The sequence below is a fragment of the Balaenoptera ricei genome, chromosome 13, assembly GCF_028023285.1.
Source record: "Balaenoptera ricei isolate mBalRic1 chromosome 13, mBalRic1.hap2, whole genome shotgun sequence".
NCBI classification, from domain to species: Eukaryota; Metazoa; Chordata; class Mammalia; order Artiodactyla; family Balaenopteridae; genus Balaenoptera; species Balaenoptera ricei.
In genome coordinates this window covers 100,990,660-101,012,649 of record NC_082651.1, presented here as the reverse complement: position 1 = coordinate 101,012,649, position 21,990 = coordinate 100,990,660, and the positions used below count along the sequence as shown (strand labels likewise).

Genomic DNA, 21,990 nt, shown 5'->3' with positions numbered 1-21,990 from the left:
TCTCCCCCAAACAGGAAACTCACATTCCAACTGGAAAGACAGACAAGCAGGAAATGATTTATATGGAACAGTAAGAAAACTACCAGGAGAGCCCACAGCTTCTGGAACTCTCTCCATTCACTGCATCCTTAATGTCTCAGTAAATGTTTTCATGGCCCCCCTCGGGCCAAAACAAATACCTGACAGTTCCTGGATGAACAGTTAGGTCTAAACAACTAATATTTATGCCCAGCACCTTAGTCATTAGAAAAGAGAATCCACATATATCAAAAGAAATTTCTATTTCACTCCTTAGCAAACACACCTGCGGACGACCGGGACGTGGGCCCGGCAGACCCTTCCCAGGGTGGACGCGTGGCCTTCGGTCGGTCCTGGCAAGTACTGGCTCCTTCTGTCAGCAGCCACTCCAACGCCCGCCTGGCCTGGCGCTGAACGCGAGCTTCCCCAGGCTGGAGTCTGGCTGTGTTTCCCTCCGAACCTTAAGCTCCCCGGAGAGCTCCTGCGGCCCAGTGGGGTGCCTCCGCCCACAGCCTGGGAAGCACAGCCACTCAGCCAGGGCCACCATGGTGCACACCTCCGGGCCGGGTGGCTGAGGTGACGGAGTCCTCCTGGATGAGCAAGTGAGAAAGGAGAAAGCAGGAGCCGCGGCAGCATCTGGAAAGGCAGGCAGCAGAGGCGGGGGGCGGGCCGTGTGCAGAACCTGGGCACCGAGGGGGCGGGACAGGCAGAGGTGCAGGCGGGGCAGGGGACACGGGCTGGGGGCCATGGCGTCCGCGGGACTATCCTTTGTGAAATCGACTACAGGAAATAAACTCGACAGTGTGCTTTTGGATGGTGGGATACGCCAAAGATAAATAAGTGTGAGACGGCACCACACACTTGACAAGGTTGAAAGCACACGTAACTGAAGACGTTTGCTCTGATGCCCTCCTTCCCCGCCGCTTCTCACCTGAACGGGAAACAGTCAGGAAGTGCCAGGAGAGGCAATCAGACACGAGACTGTAATAAGTGACGTAACGTACAGGAAAGAAGAAACGAGATGACTGTTAGATGACGGGACTGTATACCGGACAACTCGAGGAAGTTAATGGGAGCAGTTTTAAACAGAGTAAGAGCCTAGCAAGCTGCAATTCCTAACGTTTCAGAAGACAGTGGCTCTTCTATACAAAAATGATAATCAGTCTTAATAACTGCATTGAAAAGGAGATTAACCTGGAACAGACTTGCTAGCAATTTCGAAGATGCTGTGGGAACACTGTTTCTTCTCCGTTTTTCTTCATTCATCTAACACGTTGTTTGCATTTTTTGCAGCTCCCCCTCCACAGGTATAATGGACAAATAAAATTGTATACATTTAAAGTGTACAAGCCTGCTTTTAGAGCAGCTGTGGGTTGGCAGCAAAGAGGAAGGTACAGAGAATTCTCACGTTCTCCCCCCACAGACCGCCCCACTATCCATACCCGCTCCCAGAGCAGGATGTTTGTTACCATCGATGCACCTGCACTGACCCAGCACCATCGCCCCAAGTCCACAGTTCTCCTTAGGCTTCACTTTGGTGGTGTACAACCTGTGGGTTTGGACAAATGGATAATGACATGAATCATCATTATGGTTTCGTACAGAGTATTTTCACGGCCCTAAAAATCCTGAGCTCTGCCTATTCCACGATCCCCCACCCCCACCCCCATAACCACTGATCTTTTTACTGTCTCCATAGTTTTGCCTTTTCCAGAATGTCACAGTTGGAATCACACAGTCCGTAGCCTTTTCAGACTGGCTTCTTTCACTTAGTCACATGCATTTAAGGTTCCTCCATGGCTTTTCATGGCTCGATAGGTCATTTCTTTTTAGCTCTACATAATATCCCATTGCCTGGATGGACCACAGTTTGTTTATTCATTCACATACGAAAGGACATCGTGGTTGCTTCCAAGTTCTGGCAATTATGAATAAAGGTGCTATAAACATCCATGTGCAGGTTTTGTATGGACAGAAGTTTCCAGCTCCTTTGGGTAAACACCAATGAGCACGGTTGCTGGATCACATGCTGAGTATGTTTAGTTTTCTAAGAATCTTCCTCCCAAATTGGCGGCACCATTTTGCATCCCCATCAACAACGAATGAGAGTTCCTGCTACTCCACAACCTCACCAGCGTTTGGTGCTATCGGCGTCCGGATTCCAGCCACTCTAAGAGCTGTGTGGTGGTCTCTCACTGTTCTTTTAATTTCCCTGATGACACATGATGTGGAGCATCTTTTCATGTGCTCAGCTGCCATCTACGTACCTCCTTTAGTGAGGTGTCTGTGAAGTCTTTGGCCCATTTTTCAATTGGGTTGTATGTTTTCTTACTGTGGAATTTTTTTTTTTTTTAAATTATTAGCACCTTTTTAATTATTATTTATTTATTTATTTTTTTGGCTGTGTTGGGTCTTCGTTTCTGTGCGAGGGCTTCCTCTAGTTGCGGTGAGCGGGGGCCACTCCTCATCGCGGTGCGCGGGCCTCTCACTATCGCGGCCTCTCCCGTTGCGGAGCACAGGCTCCAGACGCGCAGGCTCAGCAGTTGTGGCTCACGGGCCCAGTCGCTCCGCGGCATGTGGGATCCTCCCAGACCAGGGCTCGAACCCGTGTCCCCTGCATTAGCAGGCAGACTCTCAACCACTGCGCCACCAGGGAAGCCCACTTACTGTGGAATTTTAAGAGTTCTTTCTCTATTTTGGTTAACAGTCCTTTATCAGATGTGTATTTTGCAAATACTTTCTTCCAGTCTGTGGTTTATCTTCTCATTCTCTTGACCTTGTCTTCTGCAGAGAACTTTTAAATCTTAGTGAAGTCTGTTTATCAATTATCTTTTTCATGGATCATGCCTTGATTTTTTAAAAAAATAAATTGATTGATTGATTGGTGCGCCAGCTTCTCATTGCAGTGGCTTCTCTCATTGCAGAGCACAGGCTCTAGGCACACGGGCTTCAATAATTGTGGCACGCAGGCTCAGTAGTTGTGGCTCACGAGCTCTAGAGCGCAGGCTCAGTAGCTGTGGCGCACGGGCTTAGTTGCTCTGCAGCATATGGGATCTTCCTGGACCAGGGCTTGAACCCATGTCCCCTGCACTGGCAGGCGGATTCTTAACCACTGTGCCACCAGGGAAGTCCCGTGCCTTGATTTTTTATCTAAAAAGTCATCACCATACCTAGGGTCATCTAGTTTCCTCCTATGTTATCTTCCAGGAGTTTCATAGTTCTGCATAGTTTACATTTAGGGTGTGTGAAAAATTCTGAGTTAATTTTTGTGAGAAGTGTAGATCCACTTTTCTGCGTGTGGACGTCCAATGGTTCCAACACCATTTGTTGAAGACACTATCTTTGCTCCCATTGTATTTCCTTTGCTCCTTTGTCAAAGATCACTTGACTATATTTATGGGGCTCTATTTTGGGCCAATGTGATGATCTATGTCTACACTGTGAAATGATCACCACAATCAAGTTAATTAACACACCCATCACCTCAGTTACCTTTTTAAATGTGTGTGTGTATGAGAGATTTACTGTCTTAGCAAATCCAAGTATACCATACGGTACTGTTAACTAGAGTCACCGTGCTATGCATCTGCTTCTTCTGAAGTACCCAGTAGGAGGCCTGAGTAAAGTGTGATATCACCTTCTTTAGATGGGAAATCATGTATGCAAACGGCTGATAAATTTATAAAAAGATGTCCAGCCTCACCCTGCATCTTGGTCAAACCTCAGGATGGGTTGCATCATAGCTGGCGGTCTCTCTGTCTTTGTAGAAGAAATGTTCTCTTGCCCTCATCCTTTGTCCTGCATGTGTCTGTGTGGGTTCGGGGGTGAATGCCACAGGGGGTTTAGCAGGAAGAGGGAAAGCGTCGTGCTCCCAAACTCAAGCTAATCCGTGACCTTGCTCACAAGAGAGGTCCCGGGGGAGGCCCAGCAGATTCACTGCTACTGACAACGAGCCCTGAACACAGGTCCTTCGGAGGGCGAAGCTACATGGCCTTATGAAAAGACCCGTCACATTGTGTCACGATAACGTGGTGGCCAAGGGGCTGTAACTGAATGATCCAAGATTTCCAGAGCCTTTTAAAAAACACCATAAAGGGTGCAGCTTCTCTGGGGTATGATGGGGAGAAGAACCAGACAACCTTTCTATCCTTTCTTGTTTTGAATCCAACTTCTTTTTACATTTCATCCTCTTGCTACCTAATAATCTCAATACAGGACTTGCCCATCAGACTTTAATAAACACACAAGAACAAAACATAAGACAAGCACTCATAACAGAAAGAGACAAACAACCCCATCTCCAAATAGAGCCATACTGGGGGTCAGGGCTTCAACACAGGAATTTGGGGACATTAACATTCAGTTGGCCCCCGGGTTCTAAAGTGTTAGGTTGAAGCATGTCGCCTACCTGAATGGGGCACCCTGCTCATCATATAGACCCCTGGTACAGAGGACACCGTGGTGTTAGAGAAGGTCCATGTTTGGCTATAGAGGACGTGGACTGAGAGGACAGAGGGTGGGATTCAAAAGCCTCAGCTGAGCAAGGGCCCTCCTGGACCCAGGGATTCTGCCAGGGGGAATCTGTAGGTCAGCACACCCCTTCCCTTTAACTGCCCTCTTTGAAAACAGACCTCTAAAGATACGTGCAACCCTATGTTTATAGCAGCATTATTTACAGCAGCCAAGACATGGAAGCAATCTAAGACAGATAAAAGATTCAAGATAAAGTGGCAAATACTGAAGATGGGTAAATCAGATTTCAACATACAGATAACAGGGGTCCCCCCAAAAAGAAAACCAAAGCAAAAAATAAAACAGAGCACTAGGCCACAATTCAAGGAAACTTTCTTGAAACAGTAGATTTGAAAATACACACAGAAAAAGCGCACCATATACCTGCAAACACTGACCCAGGGCCACCAACACACGACACACTCTAATAAAACTGCTGACTTGAGAAAGAGGAAAAAACCCTTTGGACATCTAAGCAAAAAGAGTACGTGACTTGGAAAGAAAATAAGATTCATCAGGCTTTTCATGCATCACTTTATGCTGGAAGAAAACACAATATTTAAGACACTCAAGGAAAGAAAACGTAGGAAAGGATTTCATATTCTGCAAAACTTCAAGTATAAAGGACACAAGCTGAATTCAACATACAGAAACCCAGGGAGTATGGTTCCCAGGCTAACACTGACCTAAACACTGGCTATGAGCATTAAGTACATGGAAATAAGACTAAATGAGGGCAGCAGGGAGAGATTTTACTATGTAACAGCTGACGATGTGGCTCCAGTGCTGTTTTCATTGTAATTAATGGTATATTAGGGTTAGGATCCACGTAGCACATGTCAAAGCAGAACAAGCAAGTGTGTAATTACGGAATATTCTGTTCCGTAGTCCCACAGCCTGAGAACCAGGATCTCAGTGCAGGAGACACAGCTGTAACATGGAAAGGGTTGAATGCCCTGGAATCCTGAGTTTGTTTTGCGACTGTCAACATCTCAGAAAACACTTTCTCTTTAAATGTGTGTGTGCACACGTGTGTATTTTTTAGGCCTAGAAACAACCACCAACCCTGTAGCAATGAGCACCAAGGATCTGAAATACCTCTTTTTGCCATTAAAAGAAACTACAGATCCTTAGAGAAAAAGCCAATTCCAGGTCTAGAGCAGGAAAGGTACAAGATGGGTCTAGAACACCCTGACACATCAGACTGCAAGAAAGCTCTCTATGACCGTGTGCACAGTCTGTGCGTCAGTGTGTCTGTGTGTGGTCAGTACACATGCACGCATGTGTACATATGTGAATTTCAAAAGAAATGAAGAGCCAACTTGAAGAGGCTCCCTCCTACAGGCCAAAGCCGCTGCAATTTGGGTTCAATAAAGAGGAAAATTGCGATGGACCGAAACCCATCAAACAGGCTTAAGTACATGAGTTCATGACATATACATGTTTACATGTTATAAAAATATATAAATAAAAACCCCTAATTGGGCTACTTTTTAGGATGACCGGGAGCCAATCTTAGCATTTATCCCGCCTTTTGTACGTGAATTCTACACTGAGCGCCAGCATTAGGTGAGGGGAAGTATCTTCTAAAACTGTTCCAGCCAATAAACATAAGCAAAGTGACAGCATATCAGCATTCTGCTACCTAATTCATGGGCCTAGGCCCTGAGCGCTGGCAGCCGCCAACATCCAAAGGATGAAAAGCGCTCTGCCCTCTGACGAAAGCATGTAACACACGCACCCGAGGGGTGGAGGCTGCCTGTCATCGAGCCTCTGGATCCAGCCGCCAACTTGCAGGAAACACCGAGGACAGAGTAAAGCACTAGACAGCACCTCGGGGTCACGGGCAACAAAACTGACAGTGGGAAACGACGGGACAAATGGCTCGGGCTCTTCAACAGATAAACCGCAAGGAGAACAGAGATTGAGGTGGAACCTGTAAATTAAAGAGACTTACGAAATATCAAGTTTAAAAAAAAAAAAAAAAAAGGAATACCAATTTTAAAAAAAGAGTAGACTAGACTAAAAACTGCCACAAAGAAAAGCAAAGAAGTCATTTCTGTACAAGTCGGGATTAGTTCTGGAGGGAGGGGGTGCTGTGACTGGAGGAGCATGTGAAGAGCCTTCTGGACACCTGGCAAAGTTCTACTTCTTGACCTGGGTGGTAGTTACAAGGGTACTCACCTTATAATAACAATTCAATAAGCTATACATTTGTTTTGTATCGTTTTCTGCATGTTTTTATGACAAAAAGGTAATAAAAGATAAAAATAGTCATGTCAAACTTTTTTTTTAACTTGCATAGTGCTTTTAACAAAAATAGCACTCCCAATTTTAAAACATTTATTTACAGTCTTGGCCTTTAGAAGTTACGACTGTTGCTATCTAACGGTCGGACAGCCAGGGCAGCCCGTGTGCAGGCGGCCCTATCACAGTGCCCCACCAGGTAAGACCAGCCCACCTTCCCTCTGCCCAGGCCTGGGCCCTGGCAGACCTGTGCCCAGCAAGGGAGCCGTGCCTTCCTCCAATCCGCCCGTAGGCACAAGCCCACCTAAAAACCATGACTCAGTCTTGCCAACTGTAGGGTAAATGAACTCTTAGAACACTTCTAGGCTTCTTGCCTGCATTTTTAAACCGATGTTCTACTCATCCTTATTAAATCAAAGCCCTAACACTTTTGTCTAGACTGCAATAAAACTAATGAGAACAGTATCAAGCCCAATAAAGCATACTTCTAACAAAACCTCAAATAATTCTCAAATCTCAAAGGATGTTCAGTTTATGACACATCTAACCACCTTTAAGGCACATGCCACGGACCACCACCCTGCCTTTCTGATTTAGTCTGAAAGCTGTGTCTGCCCATCGACTGCAGTGGTCCAGCCTACAGTTTTATTTTTCACACCAGTAAGTAAAGGTGACAAACAGCCACTGGCTCAAGTTGTTCCAAGAATTAAAGGACCTGGTCAGTCTTCAGGTTGCTTCGCGCCTTGTCTTGCTAATCTGTCAGCTTCTTCGTTGCCTATAAATCCCGAATGGCCAGGAACATGCATCTGTTAAATAAAACGTTTCCTTTTATTTTTACTAATTTTTTACACAAGCAACACATGCCTACATCCTCACTGTAAAACACGTCAACCATTCAGAGAAGACAAGTGGGAAGGCTCCCTTCACAGCTCCTCCTGAGCACAATTCTGACAGCACAACGCACTCGGGCGCTGGATACGCCGACAGAAATCCCGTTTTGTTTCTCCACAAATTGGATTTTACTGTGGTACTGCCTTTTTCCCACTTAACAGTGGGACCTGGCAAGCTTTCTGGACAGAGCAGACGTGTGGATGGATACATATACGACATACACACACACCTGATTCTCCCTCAGTGCTGTTACAAAGGGATGCGCTCGTGTGATTTAACCACTGTTTGCACTTTTGTTGCTGAAAGGCAAGTTTTGGGGGTTTTTTTTGTTTGTTTGCTTTTTTTTTGCTACACAGCATGGCTTGTGGGATCTTAGTTCCCCGACCAGGGATCGAACTCATGCCCTTGGCAGTGAAAGGGCGGAGTCCTAACCACTGAACCACCAGGGAACTCCCTGAAAGGCATGTTTAAATGTCAGGTTGCCAAACGGTCATCAGGGGTCCTGGGCTGGGAGAGCAAGGTAGGGTTAAGAAAATGGCTGCCGTTTAACTTGCTCTGTATTGTTTGAAAAGGTAATTTTAATAAAAGTGACCTAGTGTAAGAAAAATACCTCCATTTTGGGAAAAAAAATCATGTTACTAAGGTCTAATCACACAACTATATTTTTAAGAGGATACATCATAAATAAGCCTGAACTGACATTATGGCTGCTTCCAAAGAAACCAGGAGGCTGACGAACACAGGTCACTCTAACAGTGCGAGGTGTGGCTGGGCGAGGACGACGTGCAGAGCCCGGAGCCCCTCAGTCTCAGCGCCAGGACCCAGCGCTCTGCACGCAGGACCCGCCTGTTACAGCAGCATTACTCAGATGATGGTCGAAAGACTCCACTGTGCTCTAACACATGCTACGACAGCAATTCCACAGACCCTGCTATTTTAACTGAAGTCATCAAATCACTCACAGGAACCATTAAACTGTCTGGCTAGTTTATTTCATTTGGTCGTAACGGCCACAGCGGCGACCACCTAAGACAACACTCACCCACTGAACGTCCATGCCCTGGACAAGCCTGTCCAGCTCCATGAAGTCCTCTTTGTTGATCACCTCCTTCCCTGTGCTTGTCCTCCATCCACTCTTCTTCCAGCCTTGCACCCAATTAGTGATGCCTGGAAGGAACACTCACAGATCATTATTCTCGAACGTTCTGGTATTTTTTCCTCCCTAGACTCCCCTCTGACCATTGCTCCACGTGTACCTGAGTGGCTTTCTGGACTTTTCCTTTCCTTACTGGGGCCGTGCTCTGGCTCGCCCCGTCCCTTAACTCTCACCCGTGTCTGCCCTGAGGCCGTCGGGCTGAGGCACCGCCCCCTCCAGCCTCATCAGCGCCCCCAGGCCCCCACCCCACGGGCCCTACACACGGTACCCCCAGAGGGAGCACACATCTTCTACCTCGCGGCCACGCCCTCGGCGCCTGGCAACGCATGCCTCCGCGGCACATTCCAGAGCAGCACAGGCTTCCCTGGCACCAGACACACCCAACGCCAGCCCCTTCACCGTCTGGGTCCTGCCCTGATGCCGCACCTCTTCCAGGGGAAGGAAATACCTATTTCCCTTCATATGTACTCGAAAAACCCTAGAAGAAGTCCAATGTAAACGCTTACCATTGATAGTAAACATGCTGTCTGTGTAGAGAACCAACTTATTGATGTTCTGAGCCTTCGCCTGTTCGATGGCTTTGCAGGCTGCCTTGAAGATACAAATCAGTTGTCATGCTGCAGAAATTGTTCAACTTTCAACACTGATGTTCACAATTACCAAAAAATTTAAAATCTAAATCCTTTTCCTGTGCTAACTGTAATGATAACATTGTCTATGTGAAATAACGCTACACATACATTTCTCCTGTTTAGACATCTATTTGAAACAAGTTTTATAATTTTTCTAGAAAACTCCTGTTCTTCAGAACTGTTACTAGCCCCAAACTAAGTTTCTTCTGGACTCGGAGTATCTTATACACACAGAGAGTAGAAAGTACATTGATACCGTTCTAGTCAACAGTAAAGAATGATAAACTTACATTTTTAGTGGAAAAATACCTCTGATAACTTACATGAATCTCTGCTCTTTGGTTTGTTTGTCGCCCAGGAAGTCTAATGCCTACATTTCTGGTTTCAAAACAGTACAAAATAAAATTATAAGCTAATTCTCAAAGTGATTCCTTAAGTCTCTTAAATGATAACAGGCTTGTATACTTTTTTACTTGAAATATGAAATCATACAAAAATCAAACCAAAAATACTAACATTTTATTGAAAAGTGCCATGGTGTGGTCTTGTAGGAGAACTCTGGACCAGAAGGCAAAAGCCAGGTTTAATTTCTGGACCTGAAATACACTAGCATGTGGTCTTGGGCAGGCACTAAACCCGCGGACACTCATGCCACCCGAGCTGGCCACCCCTTAGAGGGTTCCAGGCTAAGCGAACATCGAAGTAAAGGCAGAAGGGCTTATAGGCCAGGAGGCTCGAGAACAGCATCAGTGGTGTGCAGCTGACCCTGCTCTCGCCCAGGGCTGCACAGGCCCCTGGACTCTGGTGAGTGGCTACTTCACAGGGACCCAACCCCTCTTTCACACTGAATTCTGCGGCTGTCAGTTACTACTCAAGTTCTTGCATACTTGGAGGCAGGTGTATTTGAATGATCTCACGTCACATCACCTTGACTTTGTGCCTTTTGAAAAACATGGGCCACCTCTAAGCTCACTCATCTCCAAGACTCGTAGGGGCACACAGGGTTCCCAGTATGGTGACCTGCCCTCGTGCATCCTTGCCAAAGCCATCTCCCGGGGACATGGGACTCTTCCACTACCCCTGCCAATGCTACCAAATAATCAAACAGTAAGCGGATCCTGCCTCAGTCTTTCCCAAGTTTTGGAATATGATTCGGTTAAATGTGAAGCTTAATAAAAGCCAGCTTTTCTGGTTTACTTACAAAGGATGGCCCGGCCCCCAGTAAACACCGATTCCTGCTCGAGCCCTCCTCCGCCCATTACTGGAGCAGCAGCCGTCCGTGTAGACGACGACAGAGTGCCCTGCAAGCGGGAAACTTAGTGAGCGCCACCGGATCACCGTTACTAAAAGCTGAAATTCACCTAAAAACTTACTACGATTGAATTAGCATTTTAAACTGAGAGAGTGTTTATGCTTTGGAAGCTTTCCGTGCAGGAAAACATTACCAATGCCTTATATGGGGGCACTTGACGCTTTTTGCTTGGAATCCACTCCTATTTCGGTTCTGCCTGCCGGGAGGAATTAAAGGTGAAGGCAATCGCTCTGTAAACCCAGACCCCGCCGCTGTTTACATTCCCTGTTACAGAGGCCAACGAACAAAGCCACTGCCCCTCTCTTCACGTGTGTGCGGGGGGCAGTGCGGGAAGGCCACGTTCACCCCCAGGAGCTGCCCTTGCAGACAACAGTGCCTTGATAATGACCTGCCTGCCAGAAGGTCAAGTCCTCCGACAAATGTTGGCCTAATTTTTTTTCTTGGTCCTTTTGCAACCAGTGAACTGTGGTCCCGCCTTTGCTTCTTTCCATCAAGACAGAGAGTTTGATCAACACACCAACGCGGTAAAGAGCAAGGCAGAGAAGGAGCGACACGAGGCCATCCTCAGGCCGCCGATGAGCGGCAGAGCAGCCGGCAGGGCGGAGGGGAACTCGGGGTGCCGGCGGCCAGCGAGCGGGGCTGCGGAGCAAACGGAGGCCGTGCTCCGTGAGGGACGTGTGAAAAGGAGGGCGGAGTGAACAGGCAGAGGCAAAGCGGGGAGGAGGTGAGATGCTAGCAGAGCACATTCCTAACCGGAGTGGCGCCGGGAGTCCGAGAACACGGGCGCCGGACAGGGCTCCTCCGTTCAACTGAACGTGACGCTCAACACGAGCCCTTCCTGGTCCCTGACCCCGTGTGACTGCCAGTGGCCGTCAGGCGCCGTGCCAGGTGCCCCCGCGCTTCAGGCAACTGTCAGTGCACTGGAAACGGACCATCTCCCAGTCGCCCCACAAACATCTGCTTCAGTTGCTATCAGTAAATAACCAGATCAAGACCATTTGGTTTTGCTTTTCACGTAACTGCAAAAATTGATTTATACAGTTTTCACATGGTTTGACCAAACATTTTCTGGTTTTCCTTGAAAAACTTAGAACCTACAAATACACTGACTTATATAAAAAATGCTATTTATTCTTATCTTCTATTCATACATGTAGAAGACAAAAAGGAGACTCACATACCATCAAATTACTTAATATAAACACTGGATTCCTGGAGCTAAAGGCAGAGGAGAAATTCACAACTATCTTGTTTCTCAGGATAAGGCAGGATCACTTCTGTTTTGCAAAGATTACATGTAAAAGGTTAAGATGCTGGTGTCAACCAATTATATAAAGGAGCTCTGTCCAGGGCCTTTCTTATTTCAAGAGCTGAAGTTTTGGCATTTTCTTAGTGACCAGGAATACCGTGTGCACAGGGAACACTGGTGTTTACAAAGATCAAAGAGTTTTTCATGCATAGCCTATATAACGATTTTCCTATGAATGTCCAAAATTCTAATAATTCTACACCATTAGATCAATTATAAAATAGTGACCTTAGGACTCCCCTGGTGGACCAGTGGTAAAGAATCCGCCTTCCAATGCAGGGGACGTGGGTTCGATCCCTGGTCGTGGAACTGGGATCCCACATGCCTTGGGGCAACTGAACCCACACCACAACTACTGAGCTCGCGCGCTTCAACTAGAGAGCCCGCGTGCCACAAACTACAGAGCCCACGCGCTCTGGAGTCTGCACACCACAACTAGAGAAGAGAAAATCTGCACGCCACAACCAGAGAGAAGCCCACGTGCCGCAACGAAAGATCCCACATGCCGCAACGAAAACCCGACACAACCAAATAAATAAATATGTAAAAAGAAAGGGGGAAAAAAAAAGAATGTTATACATCAGTTCAAATTTCCCTCATTAAGAAAGTGGGAAAAGTTTTTACACATGAATATATTTATATGATTACTGTATTAAAAATTTAAAAATCCAAGAAAGACATACCCATATAAGAAAATGTGTCTTTGCTCACTGAAGGCAGCGGTTCTGCATTCTGTTTCACGTGCTTTGCACACGGCTCTGTGGTTTCACCTTCACCTTCATCCAAGGGCTCATGAAGTCGCTTGTTTGCCTTCACTTGTGATTCTTGTACACGTTTATTTTTCTGCCCTGAAAGGTAGAGTCTACTCAAAAGCCAGAAACAATGGACACAACATGAAATGACTGAGAATCCAGAACTTCACTAAGTCAGGCTTAAATACCCCCGTATGTGGCTCTATAGAGGGAAAGACTTAAGACAGGCAACACCACCTCAGACACCGACGTCAAATTTTCCACAATAAGCTCAGTGAGGGCAATACGAAGACTAGAGCAAAGCTGCTGTTAAAAAAGAAACCTGGGGCTTCCCTGGTGGCGCAGTGGTTGAGAATCTGCCTGCTAATGCAGGGGACACGAGTTCAAGCCCTGGTCTGGGAAGATCCCACATGCCGCGGAGCAACTGGGCCCGTGAGCCACAGCCTCTGAGCCTGCGCGTCTGGAGCCTGTGCTCCGCAACAAGAGAGGCCGCGATAGTGAGAGGCCCGCGCACCGCGATGAAGAGTGGCCCCCGCTTGCCGCAACTGGAGAAAGCCCTCGCACAGAAACGAAGACCCAGCACAGCCAAAAATAAATAAAGTAATAAATTAATTAAAAAAAAAAAGAAATCTGGTTTCGATGGAGGCAGAACAGATACCAAGGGTGCTGAACCCTTCAGCACTCACAGACAGTTTGAAAATCTGAGGGGCTCTTTCTCCAGAGAAAACAAGGGTCCAAATTTCATATCTAAGGTGAGAACAGATAATGGGACATATTAAAAATGGGACAGAAACCAAAAGGTAACGGGACTGGGTCCCTGCAGGGACAGCACTGTTGGAGAGCTTCCCTCCGGTGGCCCCGCCGGGGTGGACCTGAGGGTAATCCCCAAGGGGTTCTCACACCCACTCAGGTTGCGTCTCACTCACTCTTTCATATAATTACAGCAGCTGACGCAGAAGATGAATTAGACCAGGATTCAAAAAACTAGTTTCAATTTGAGCTTTACCTTTTGTCAGTTGTGAACTCAGTCAACTGACTTAACCCCGCTCAGCTGCTATAAAGTGAGGCCCAGCACTAGGTGATCTGAAACAGCTTTTCCTACGCTACCCTTTTCTGGAGTGGAACTAGAAACACACAAGCAGCAACTCATTGCATCTCCAAAATAACAACCTCAACTCGACACCGCAGAGTGCACTTTCTGCTCTAAACCCCTAAACCAGGGGTGGAGGGACGGTGCTCCAGCATTTACTGAGCACCGACTAGGCAGGCGTAAGCTGGAGCTTCTCGCCTGGCACAGCTTCTCAGCCCACACCTCTCCGAAGAATGCTCAGGTCAGCCAGGCACAGCTCGAGGGTCCAGAGCAGTACTGACATGTCCGCTCTGCTGTACTGGTGTCACCTCATACTGACCTTGAAAATACTCCCGCAGGTGCTCTGCAGAAGCACCCCCAGAGGTACAGGCGGAAGTGCAATTTTGCAGAATTTTAATATTGATATAAATAATCGGTTTTATTTACTATAACAGAGAAAGTTAAATTGAAATGAAAGTTGTTGAAGAACAGATATGACTTTGAAGGAAAAGGATACTATGGTCGTCACATAATTTTTCCTTCACAAAATTGTGGTTTTTCTTTAAGTAAATTAACCTAAAATCAACTTATATAAACCACAATAACTAGCAAATAGCTCAGTAATCCCCAAATAAGGATAAATGTAATGTTAAGAGAAAAACTGGGAAAGAGGCTAACAGGTTTGCTCTGGTACGGCTCTCAAACATTCACGATGCTAAACCCCATTTATATACATTATGTAAGTCACTAACTGGAGATCTCTGTAAAGTTTTAAGAAAAGCAGATTCACAGATACAAAAAACGACCTTGCCTTAAGACTTGGAGAACTTAATAAACAGAAACATACTGATACTGGAAGAATTGAGATATGAATAAATTACTAATTGGTTAAAACGAAAAACCCGTGAAAAGGAGTATTAAGAACCCAACCAAGACAAGAGTCGTACTTGCACACTAGCTTTCTACCCCAAGCTGATTTCTCGCCTGGGTAGAAAACGGAACTGTCACATCACACCCCCTTTAAAAGCTGCTGGGAAACGGAGGGTGAAGCAGCTGCACCAGGAGTGAGTGTCTCCTCTACCTCAGAAGCTTGCCTTTCAGGGCAGATTCCTGGCATGATCTGCCTCTCCCTGAATCCTGCTTTGTCCAGAAGTGTCATGACACCCCAGAGGAGCACCTGTTCAGGGCTCGAGCATCTCAGTGGGCTCGAGAGACTGTTCAAAAGAAGCTGATTTAAAATATCTTCCTCTCACTCTTCATCCACTGTAGTAAAAAATGTCTGTGAGTAAAGTTAATGAAAAACACTTCTTCAAGGTAGGCTACATTTTAAACCTTTGTGCTCTAAAGCAGCCACCCTCAGTCTTGCCTACCTGATGTCCCTTATATTGGGCCCTAAACTTCAATTAAGTCTACTTCCGGTAACATGTGAAACTGGAGGAAATTCCGACTGTGTGACTCTATCCTAGGTAAAGATGAAACACCATACAGGTGCATGCTGTGAAAAGAACTACACTGATCATTTTACAACTAGAGCCCATTCAATCCAATAACAAGTATTTTTTTAAAATTAATTAATTAATTTTATTTTTGGCTGTGCTGGGTCTTCGTTTCTGTGCGAGGGCTTTCTCTAGTTGTGGCGAGTGAGGGCCACTCTTCATCGCGGTGCGCGGGCCTCTCACCATCGCAGCCTCTCCTGCTGCGGAGCACAAGCTCCAGATGCGCAGGCTCAGCAGTTGTGGCTCACGGGCCCAGCTGCTCCGCGGCATGTGGGATCTTCCCAGACCAGGGCTCGAACCCATGTCCCCTGCACTAGCCGGCAGATTCTCAACCACTGCGCCACCAGGGAAGCCCAAGAATAAGTATTTTTAAAAAATGGAATTAAGTATAGTGAGGACACTGAATGGAACAGGAGATCTGAGTCCTGGCTTGTCTCCAATACCGTTACCAACAGGAGTCATTACGCTAAACTGCTTTCAGCCTGTTTCCTAATCTGTAAAATGGAAAAATGGAAACAATCATATTCTTCTCTATCTGCTGACAGAGTAGCTATACAGATCAAGTGACACTTGGGATATGAAAGGCTTTGAATAGGTTAAAATGTTACAATGATGTGAGTCGTGACTACCTTCTGAACCATCAGGGTTTGCGGAGCTTCTGACAAAGGCCCAGGCTTCCTCTTCTGTGGCAAACTTCTTAAATCTGGCTGCAGGAAACCGGTCCACCTGGGCTCTGCATTCATCCCTGAAACAAAGTGACAAAACAAAGTGTTAAGCTCCTCCCTCCCTCTGTCACCCTATTTTTTCACGGATCCTTGTCTTAGGCTGGGAACAGTGTGACAAGGGCTGGGGCCGTCAGCTCCTTGGAGGCAAAGGGTCACGCCTTACAGTTTGTAGTCTTATTTTGCACGTCCAACCCTTCACCCTGTGTCATGCTAGGTGCCAGCCAGACAATACACCTGCACCATAAGGCTTTCCTCAAAGCATACTAGAATTTGGGGGTCTTCAATCATTTCATTACAACAGAAAGGCCAGCTTCTGAGATGCTTCTTCCTCAGTAGCCTAGCTGCACAGGGAAACACTATGCACTCACGTACACACACAAAGACTGATAATAAACCTTGATATCATACAGTGGGAAGAGTCCTGGTTATGGAGTCATAACACCTGGTTCAAGTGCTACATCTGCCACTTACTAGCCCCAAGAATTTCTTGACCACGGTAACTACAACCAAAAATGAGAATAATCCCACCTACCTCAAAGGACTGTTATAGGGATACAAACATTAGTTTACAAGAATTTCTCTTTTTAGGACTTCCCTGGTGGTGCAGTGGTTAAGAATCCGCCTGCCAATGCAAGGGACACAGGTTCAAGCCCTGGTCCGGGAAGATCCCACATGCCGTGGAGCAACTAAGCATATGCACCACAACTAATGAGCCGGCGAGCCACAACTACTAAGCCCACGAGCCACAACTACTGAAGCCCGTGCACCTAGAGCCCGTGCTCCGCAACAAGAGAAGCCACCGCCATGAGAAGCCCGCGCGCAGCAACGAAGACCCAAAGCAGCCAAAATAAATAAATTAATTAATTTAAAAAAACCTTCCCTTTCTAAAAACACCCGTAAGATCAGATTAGGCATTGAGTTCCAGCACGTGTAACCCTGTGGAAACTCTTTCATTGTGACAAATGGGAAAAAAGATTAAGTAGAGGCCTCTGGCCACCCCAGACTGTAAGTGGCGTTTCTGACACTCCCAGCAAAAACGAAGCGGAGTCGAGGCCTCCCATGTCACGGCCCCCGCGCGCCGACTCCAGGTCGAGGGCCGTGCGCTCCGGGGGTGGCAGCCGCCTCCCCGCCGCGGGGCCGCCGACGGCCACCCTAAACCCGCTCCCGGGGAGGCGCGGCTCCCTCACCAGGTCTGGAAGACCCCGGCTTTGCGGCCCCTCCTCACGGCATAGAACATGGCGAGCCCGCGGCAGCTGCGGCCACTGCAACGCACGGCAGCCAAAGCCACTCTGTGCGCCACGCCCAGGAGCCTGGTCATCGCTCACTGCCCACCGGCGAGAACCCCTTATCCCGGCCACAAGCCGTCATCACTCATGCCGGACTTCCGGCGGCGGCGCAGGGAGATGACGCAACTAGGGGGCGGGGCCCGGAGTCGCGCTTTTCTGATTCGTCAATTTCCTGTAAATCAGTGAGACGGTGGGGCCTGGGCGGAGGTCCCGGGGGCGGGGCCTAAGGAGGGGCAGAGGCGGGGATAGGGGCGCCTGGGCGGGGCCCAGGGTGGGCGGGGTCTGGGCGGTGTGGGCAGGACCGGTCGGGCTGGGTGGGAAAGCGGCTCGGTTTTCGCCCAGTTCCCGCCACCTGCAGTAGCTCGGGTGGCTCTCCGCGCTCGGTGGGCGCTGCAGGCTCTGCGCGGTGGGCATCGGACGCCCGGCCACGGGCCCCGACGTCGGCCTCCCGTGGTTCTGGGGCGCTCCCGCGGTGCGGGGTGCACTCAGGACTGGCCAAGCACGCGGATGGGCTGGCTTACTGGCTCGCTGTTGTCGTGGCCGGAAAGACAATGGGGTTCACAAAGGGAAAAGGGGGGTGGGTGCCGCTGAGGGAGAGAGGGAAGGGGGTGTGAGCGCTGCATCCCACCGCCGCCTCGGTGCTCCGCCCAAGGGGGTGGCCCTTTTCCCCACCCCACCCAGGCCGGTGTGTAACCAGTAGGATGTCCAATACTTAATGCGCTACGACCCAAGGGGAAAATTTAGTTGGAAAGGCAGTGTCTTAGAATTCTGCCCAGTATTTCACATTTTGCTCTGTAAGCAAACTGACTTCCAAGTCCTCTCCATTGACACGTCTTGCTTTTCAAACTAACTTTACTTAATTTTCTTGAAGTCTGCAGTTCAACAAACGTTATCGAACACGCACTGTGTGCTACCCAAGCCCTGGGGGATGCAGAATTGACTAAGGCAGTCTGAGCACCAAGGAATCCCGAGATAGACCTGTGAACAAATAGAGGACGTCAGCAAAGTGTGTGCCAGGCAGGGGAGAGTGAGCACCCTTGCCTGGAGGGCCAGGGAACACAATAGTGCCTGAGTAAGGCTTTGAAGGATAAAAGAGTTCATTCAGGTGAGTTAGGCAGAGAGAAGGAAGTAGGATATTCCAGGAAGAAGGAACAGCAAAGGTGTGGTCAGTGTGTTCTTGCCTGTGAACTCAATGAACATCCATTTTAAAGATTTCAACTTTCCTAATTTACATTTAAATTGGCTCTAGTCCATTCCTCATCCCTATCTTTATTGCACTTCAAGGTAGCTTCTTTCAAAAAAGTTGTCCTTAAAAATCAATTAATGATAGATCATCTCATCTCTTCTCCTGTAGATATATGATGAAAGCTAGGGATGCCCCCGTGACTGCTCTCAGGATGACCGCAGCCCCTCTTTTGACGGTCATTCATTCCCCCTCTGCCCGGGGCCTCTGGAGCTCCTGTAGCCTCTGGATGAGCACACGCCAGGCCTTGGAAGTTTTCTTTCTGGACCTGCTTTTCTTTAGAAGCATCACTAGCTCATGTTCTCCTGGTGACACAGGTTAAGTTATGGACACAGGTGGCACCTGGAAGCACTGATTTCTGATTAGGAAGCTGAAGTGGAAGTAAGTCAGGGTAGTGGGCCAAAAGCAAACGTCTTCACTTCAAAGCTCTGAAAGAACTGGGATCCTCAGCCAGATATGAAACAATGACAGTTGTGTAGGGTATAGACATAGCTGTCGACCGCAGTGTTCCCTGGGGGAGGAGAGAGGCTGGGCCCATGGAAAAGTGCTGCCTGACCCTATCCCCCTGACCTTGGGGTCAGACCTACTTAGGACTTGCTTTTTCATGTAAATTAGCTGGCTGTGGTCCTTTATTTAATTTATTTTATTTTATTTTTGGCCCCACTGCACGGCATGCAGGATCTTAGTTCCCCGACCAGGAATTGAACCCGTGCCCCCTGCAGGGGCAGCACAGAGTCTTAACCACTGGACCACCAGGGAAGTTCCTGTGGTCCCTTATCACAGAATACTCACAGTCCCTACAAAGTTGTAGTTTGGAATTATCTGAGTATGTTCAGACAATCATCCATGCGGCTTTCTACAATTACAAAACTGTTCCCTCTGGCATTTCATTGACTGATTACTCATATGAAAATGTTTTCTGTCTTAATCTCTGGCTCGCAGTGTGTGATTTTACTTATCCTGGGCAAAAACTGGCCCATTCTCAATAAGGTACTGAGCTCTGGACCAGAGTCAGAAGATACCTACCAGGGGATATGTGCCCTCAGTCAAATCCATAGCCCGTGGAGACTTAATTCCATCAACTGAAAAATGGGAATGATGGGAATGAAAATTCCCACTGCAAAAGGGTTTTCTTTAAATTGAGATATTAGGTGAAATAAAAAAGTTTGCAAAGTGGATAGTTTACTGCCTGGCATGTAACATATGGCATATAACATATACTCGTATAGAAATAGCTATTGCCATTTTCCACTGTAGTCTGTACATGAGGGGTAACGGAACCACCTGCTGTTTCTCAGGGTCCACTGAAAAATTCCATAGGCATTTACTGAGGGCCAACAATATACCAGGCACTCTTCTAGACCTGGCCACGTGTGGCTGCTGAGCATGTGAAAGGGGACTAATCCAAATTCCACTGGATTTTGAAGACTGTGAAAAATAAAAAGAAGGTGAAAGTCATTAATTTTTCATATTGATTCATATTGATTGCATGTTGAGCTGATAATATTTTGACTATCTTGGGTTAAACAAATATATTTAAAATTATGTTTTGTTTCATTATACTTTTATTTATTTTTTGTTTTACTTTTTAAATGCGACAGCTGGAAAAGTTTAAATTGCTCTTGTGACTTGAGTTTGTGAAGGGCACTGTTGTAGACACGGGTGAGATGACACGGAGCTTCTGCTCTAGGGAGGGGAATGAATTACTAGACACATGAGACAGGTACTTGACCATTGTCGTAAGGGATAAAAAGAAATAACCTGGGCAATAGGAAAGAGGAGTATGCAGGTAAGAGATGTCGAAGAAAGTGCGCTATAACAGTAGTGGGGTTTTGTCTACCAGTCATCACAGGACGTGGTGTCGTTTTGCTCTGTTGACATCAGTCATAATGTGGTAGGGAGCCCTCTTCCTCAAGTGGTCAATCAGGAACAAGCTTTTAAAAGGTATCAATTCTCGATGTAATCAGAAGGGACTTAAGAAGTTGTGACACACTTTGGCAAAGTAGTTGCACCAGTTTTTACTTTCAGCAGGAAATTCTCAGAGAGCCTGCAGAACCCTACTCTCCCCATAACTGAGTTTTTCAGACTTTTAAATTTATGACAGTGGGTGTCAATGGTGTCTCACTGTGGTCTTCATGTACATTTCTCTGATCACCAGTGACAATGGACATTTCATCAAAAGCGTTTCCTCACCTGGGTTCTTTTTGTGACGTGCCTGCTCAATAAATCCCAGTTGCTGCTGCCGCTGCTGGCCAGAGACCACACTTTTTTTTTTAAATTTAATTTAATTTATTTATTTTTGGCTGCGTTGGGTCTTCCTTGCTGCGCATGGCCTTTCTCTAGTTGCGGAGAGCGGGGGCTATTCTGTTGCAGTGCTCGGGCTTCTCACTAAGGTGGCTTCTCTTGTTGCAGAGCACGGGCTCTAGATGCGTGGCCTTCATTAGTTGCGGCACGCCGGCTCAGTAGTTGTGGCTCATGGGCTCTAGAGCACAGGCTCAGTAGTTGTGGTGCACAGGCTTAGTTGCTCTGTGGCATGTGGGATCTTCCCAGACCAGGGTTCGAACCCGTGTCCCCTGCATTGGCAGGTGGATTCTTAACCACTGTGCCACCAGGGAAGCCCCAGGGACCACGCTTTGAGAACCACTGCCCATAAAAAAGATTCCCCTGTATGTTTCACTAAGAGTTTTAAAGTTTTGTTTTTGACCTTTATGTACTTGACATTACCTCTGAAAGTTAAACATTTTTATACCTTGTTATCTCACCACACTTGGAATTTCCTGGGTGATAGGGACGTCTTTTGTTCTAAGCAGACAACTCTTGGTGGGTTCCTTGATGGCTTCAAGTCACCAGAAAGACCAAGCCGTGGTCAGAGGGTTGGAACTTTCAACTCCATCTTCTGTTATCTGGGGGGGGGGGGGGGGGGGAGGGGGCTGGAGACTGAGGTAATACTCAATCATGCCCACATGAGGAAGCCTCCGTCAAATACTTAAGCGATGGAGTTCAGAGAGCTGTCAGCTTGTTGAACACGTGGAGGTGCTGAGAGGGTGGTGTGCCCAGAGAGGGCATGAAAATTCTGTGTTTTATTTTTTATATGGTAAATATCAATAGACATAACCCACATAAATAAAAATTCTTCAAGGTCTTCATTTTAAAAAGTGCAGAGTCCTGAGGCCAAAATCTTAAGAACTGCTGACCTAGCAAAAATTATAGATCAACATAGGAACACATGTAACATCATATATTCAAACTATGTGCTTGTAAATCCAATTTACATTTTCCTGCAAATTATATTTTTTGAATAAAAATTTCTACCAGTCTATATATCATGTTTCTGTAAAACAC

At 47.1% G+C, this 21,990-nt stretch overlaps 1 protein-coding gene across 2 annotated transcripts; it reads right to left on the bottom strand.

The window, feature by feature from the left end:
- Positions 1-5,046: 5,046 nt before the first annotated feature.
- On the bottom strand, positions 5,047-17,500 carry RNASEH1 (ribonuclease H1). 2 transcript variants are annotated; one of them, XM_059942290.1, is made up of 8 exons: positions 17,307-17,500; positions 16,024-16,139; positions 12,761-12,925; positions 10,658-10,757; positions 9,780-9,834; positions 9,331-9,415; positions 8,711-8,835; positions 5,047-7,583 (listed from the first exon to the last, which is right to left on the bottom strand). In XM_059942290.1, exons 1-8 carry the CDS (start codon positions 17,435-17,437, stop codon positions 7,497-7,499), a joined length of 864 nt encoding a protein of 287 aa, XP_059798273.1. In that variant the 5' UTR covers positions 17,438-17,500; the 3' UTR covers positions 5,047-7,496. The 2 variants fall into 2 exon arrangements, 1 of the variants encoding a protein (XP_059798273.1); XR_009506378.1 differs by having other exon boundaries at positions 7,401-7,583; positions 9,331-9,411.
- Between the last annotated feature and the right edge of the window lie 4,490 nt (positions 17,501-21,990).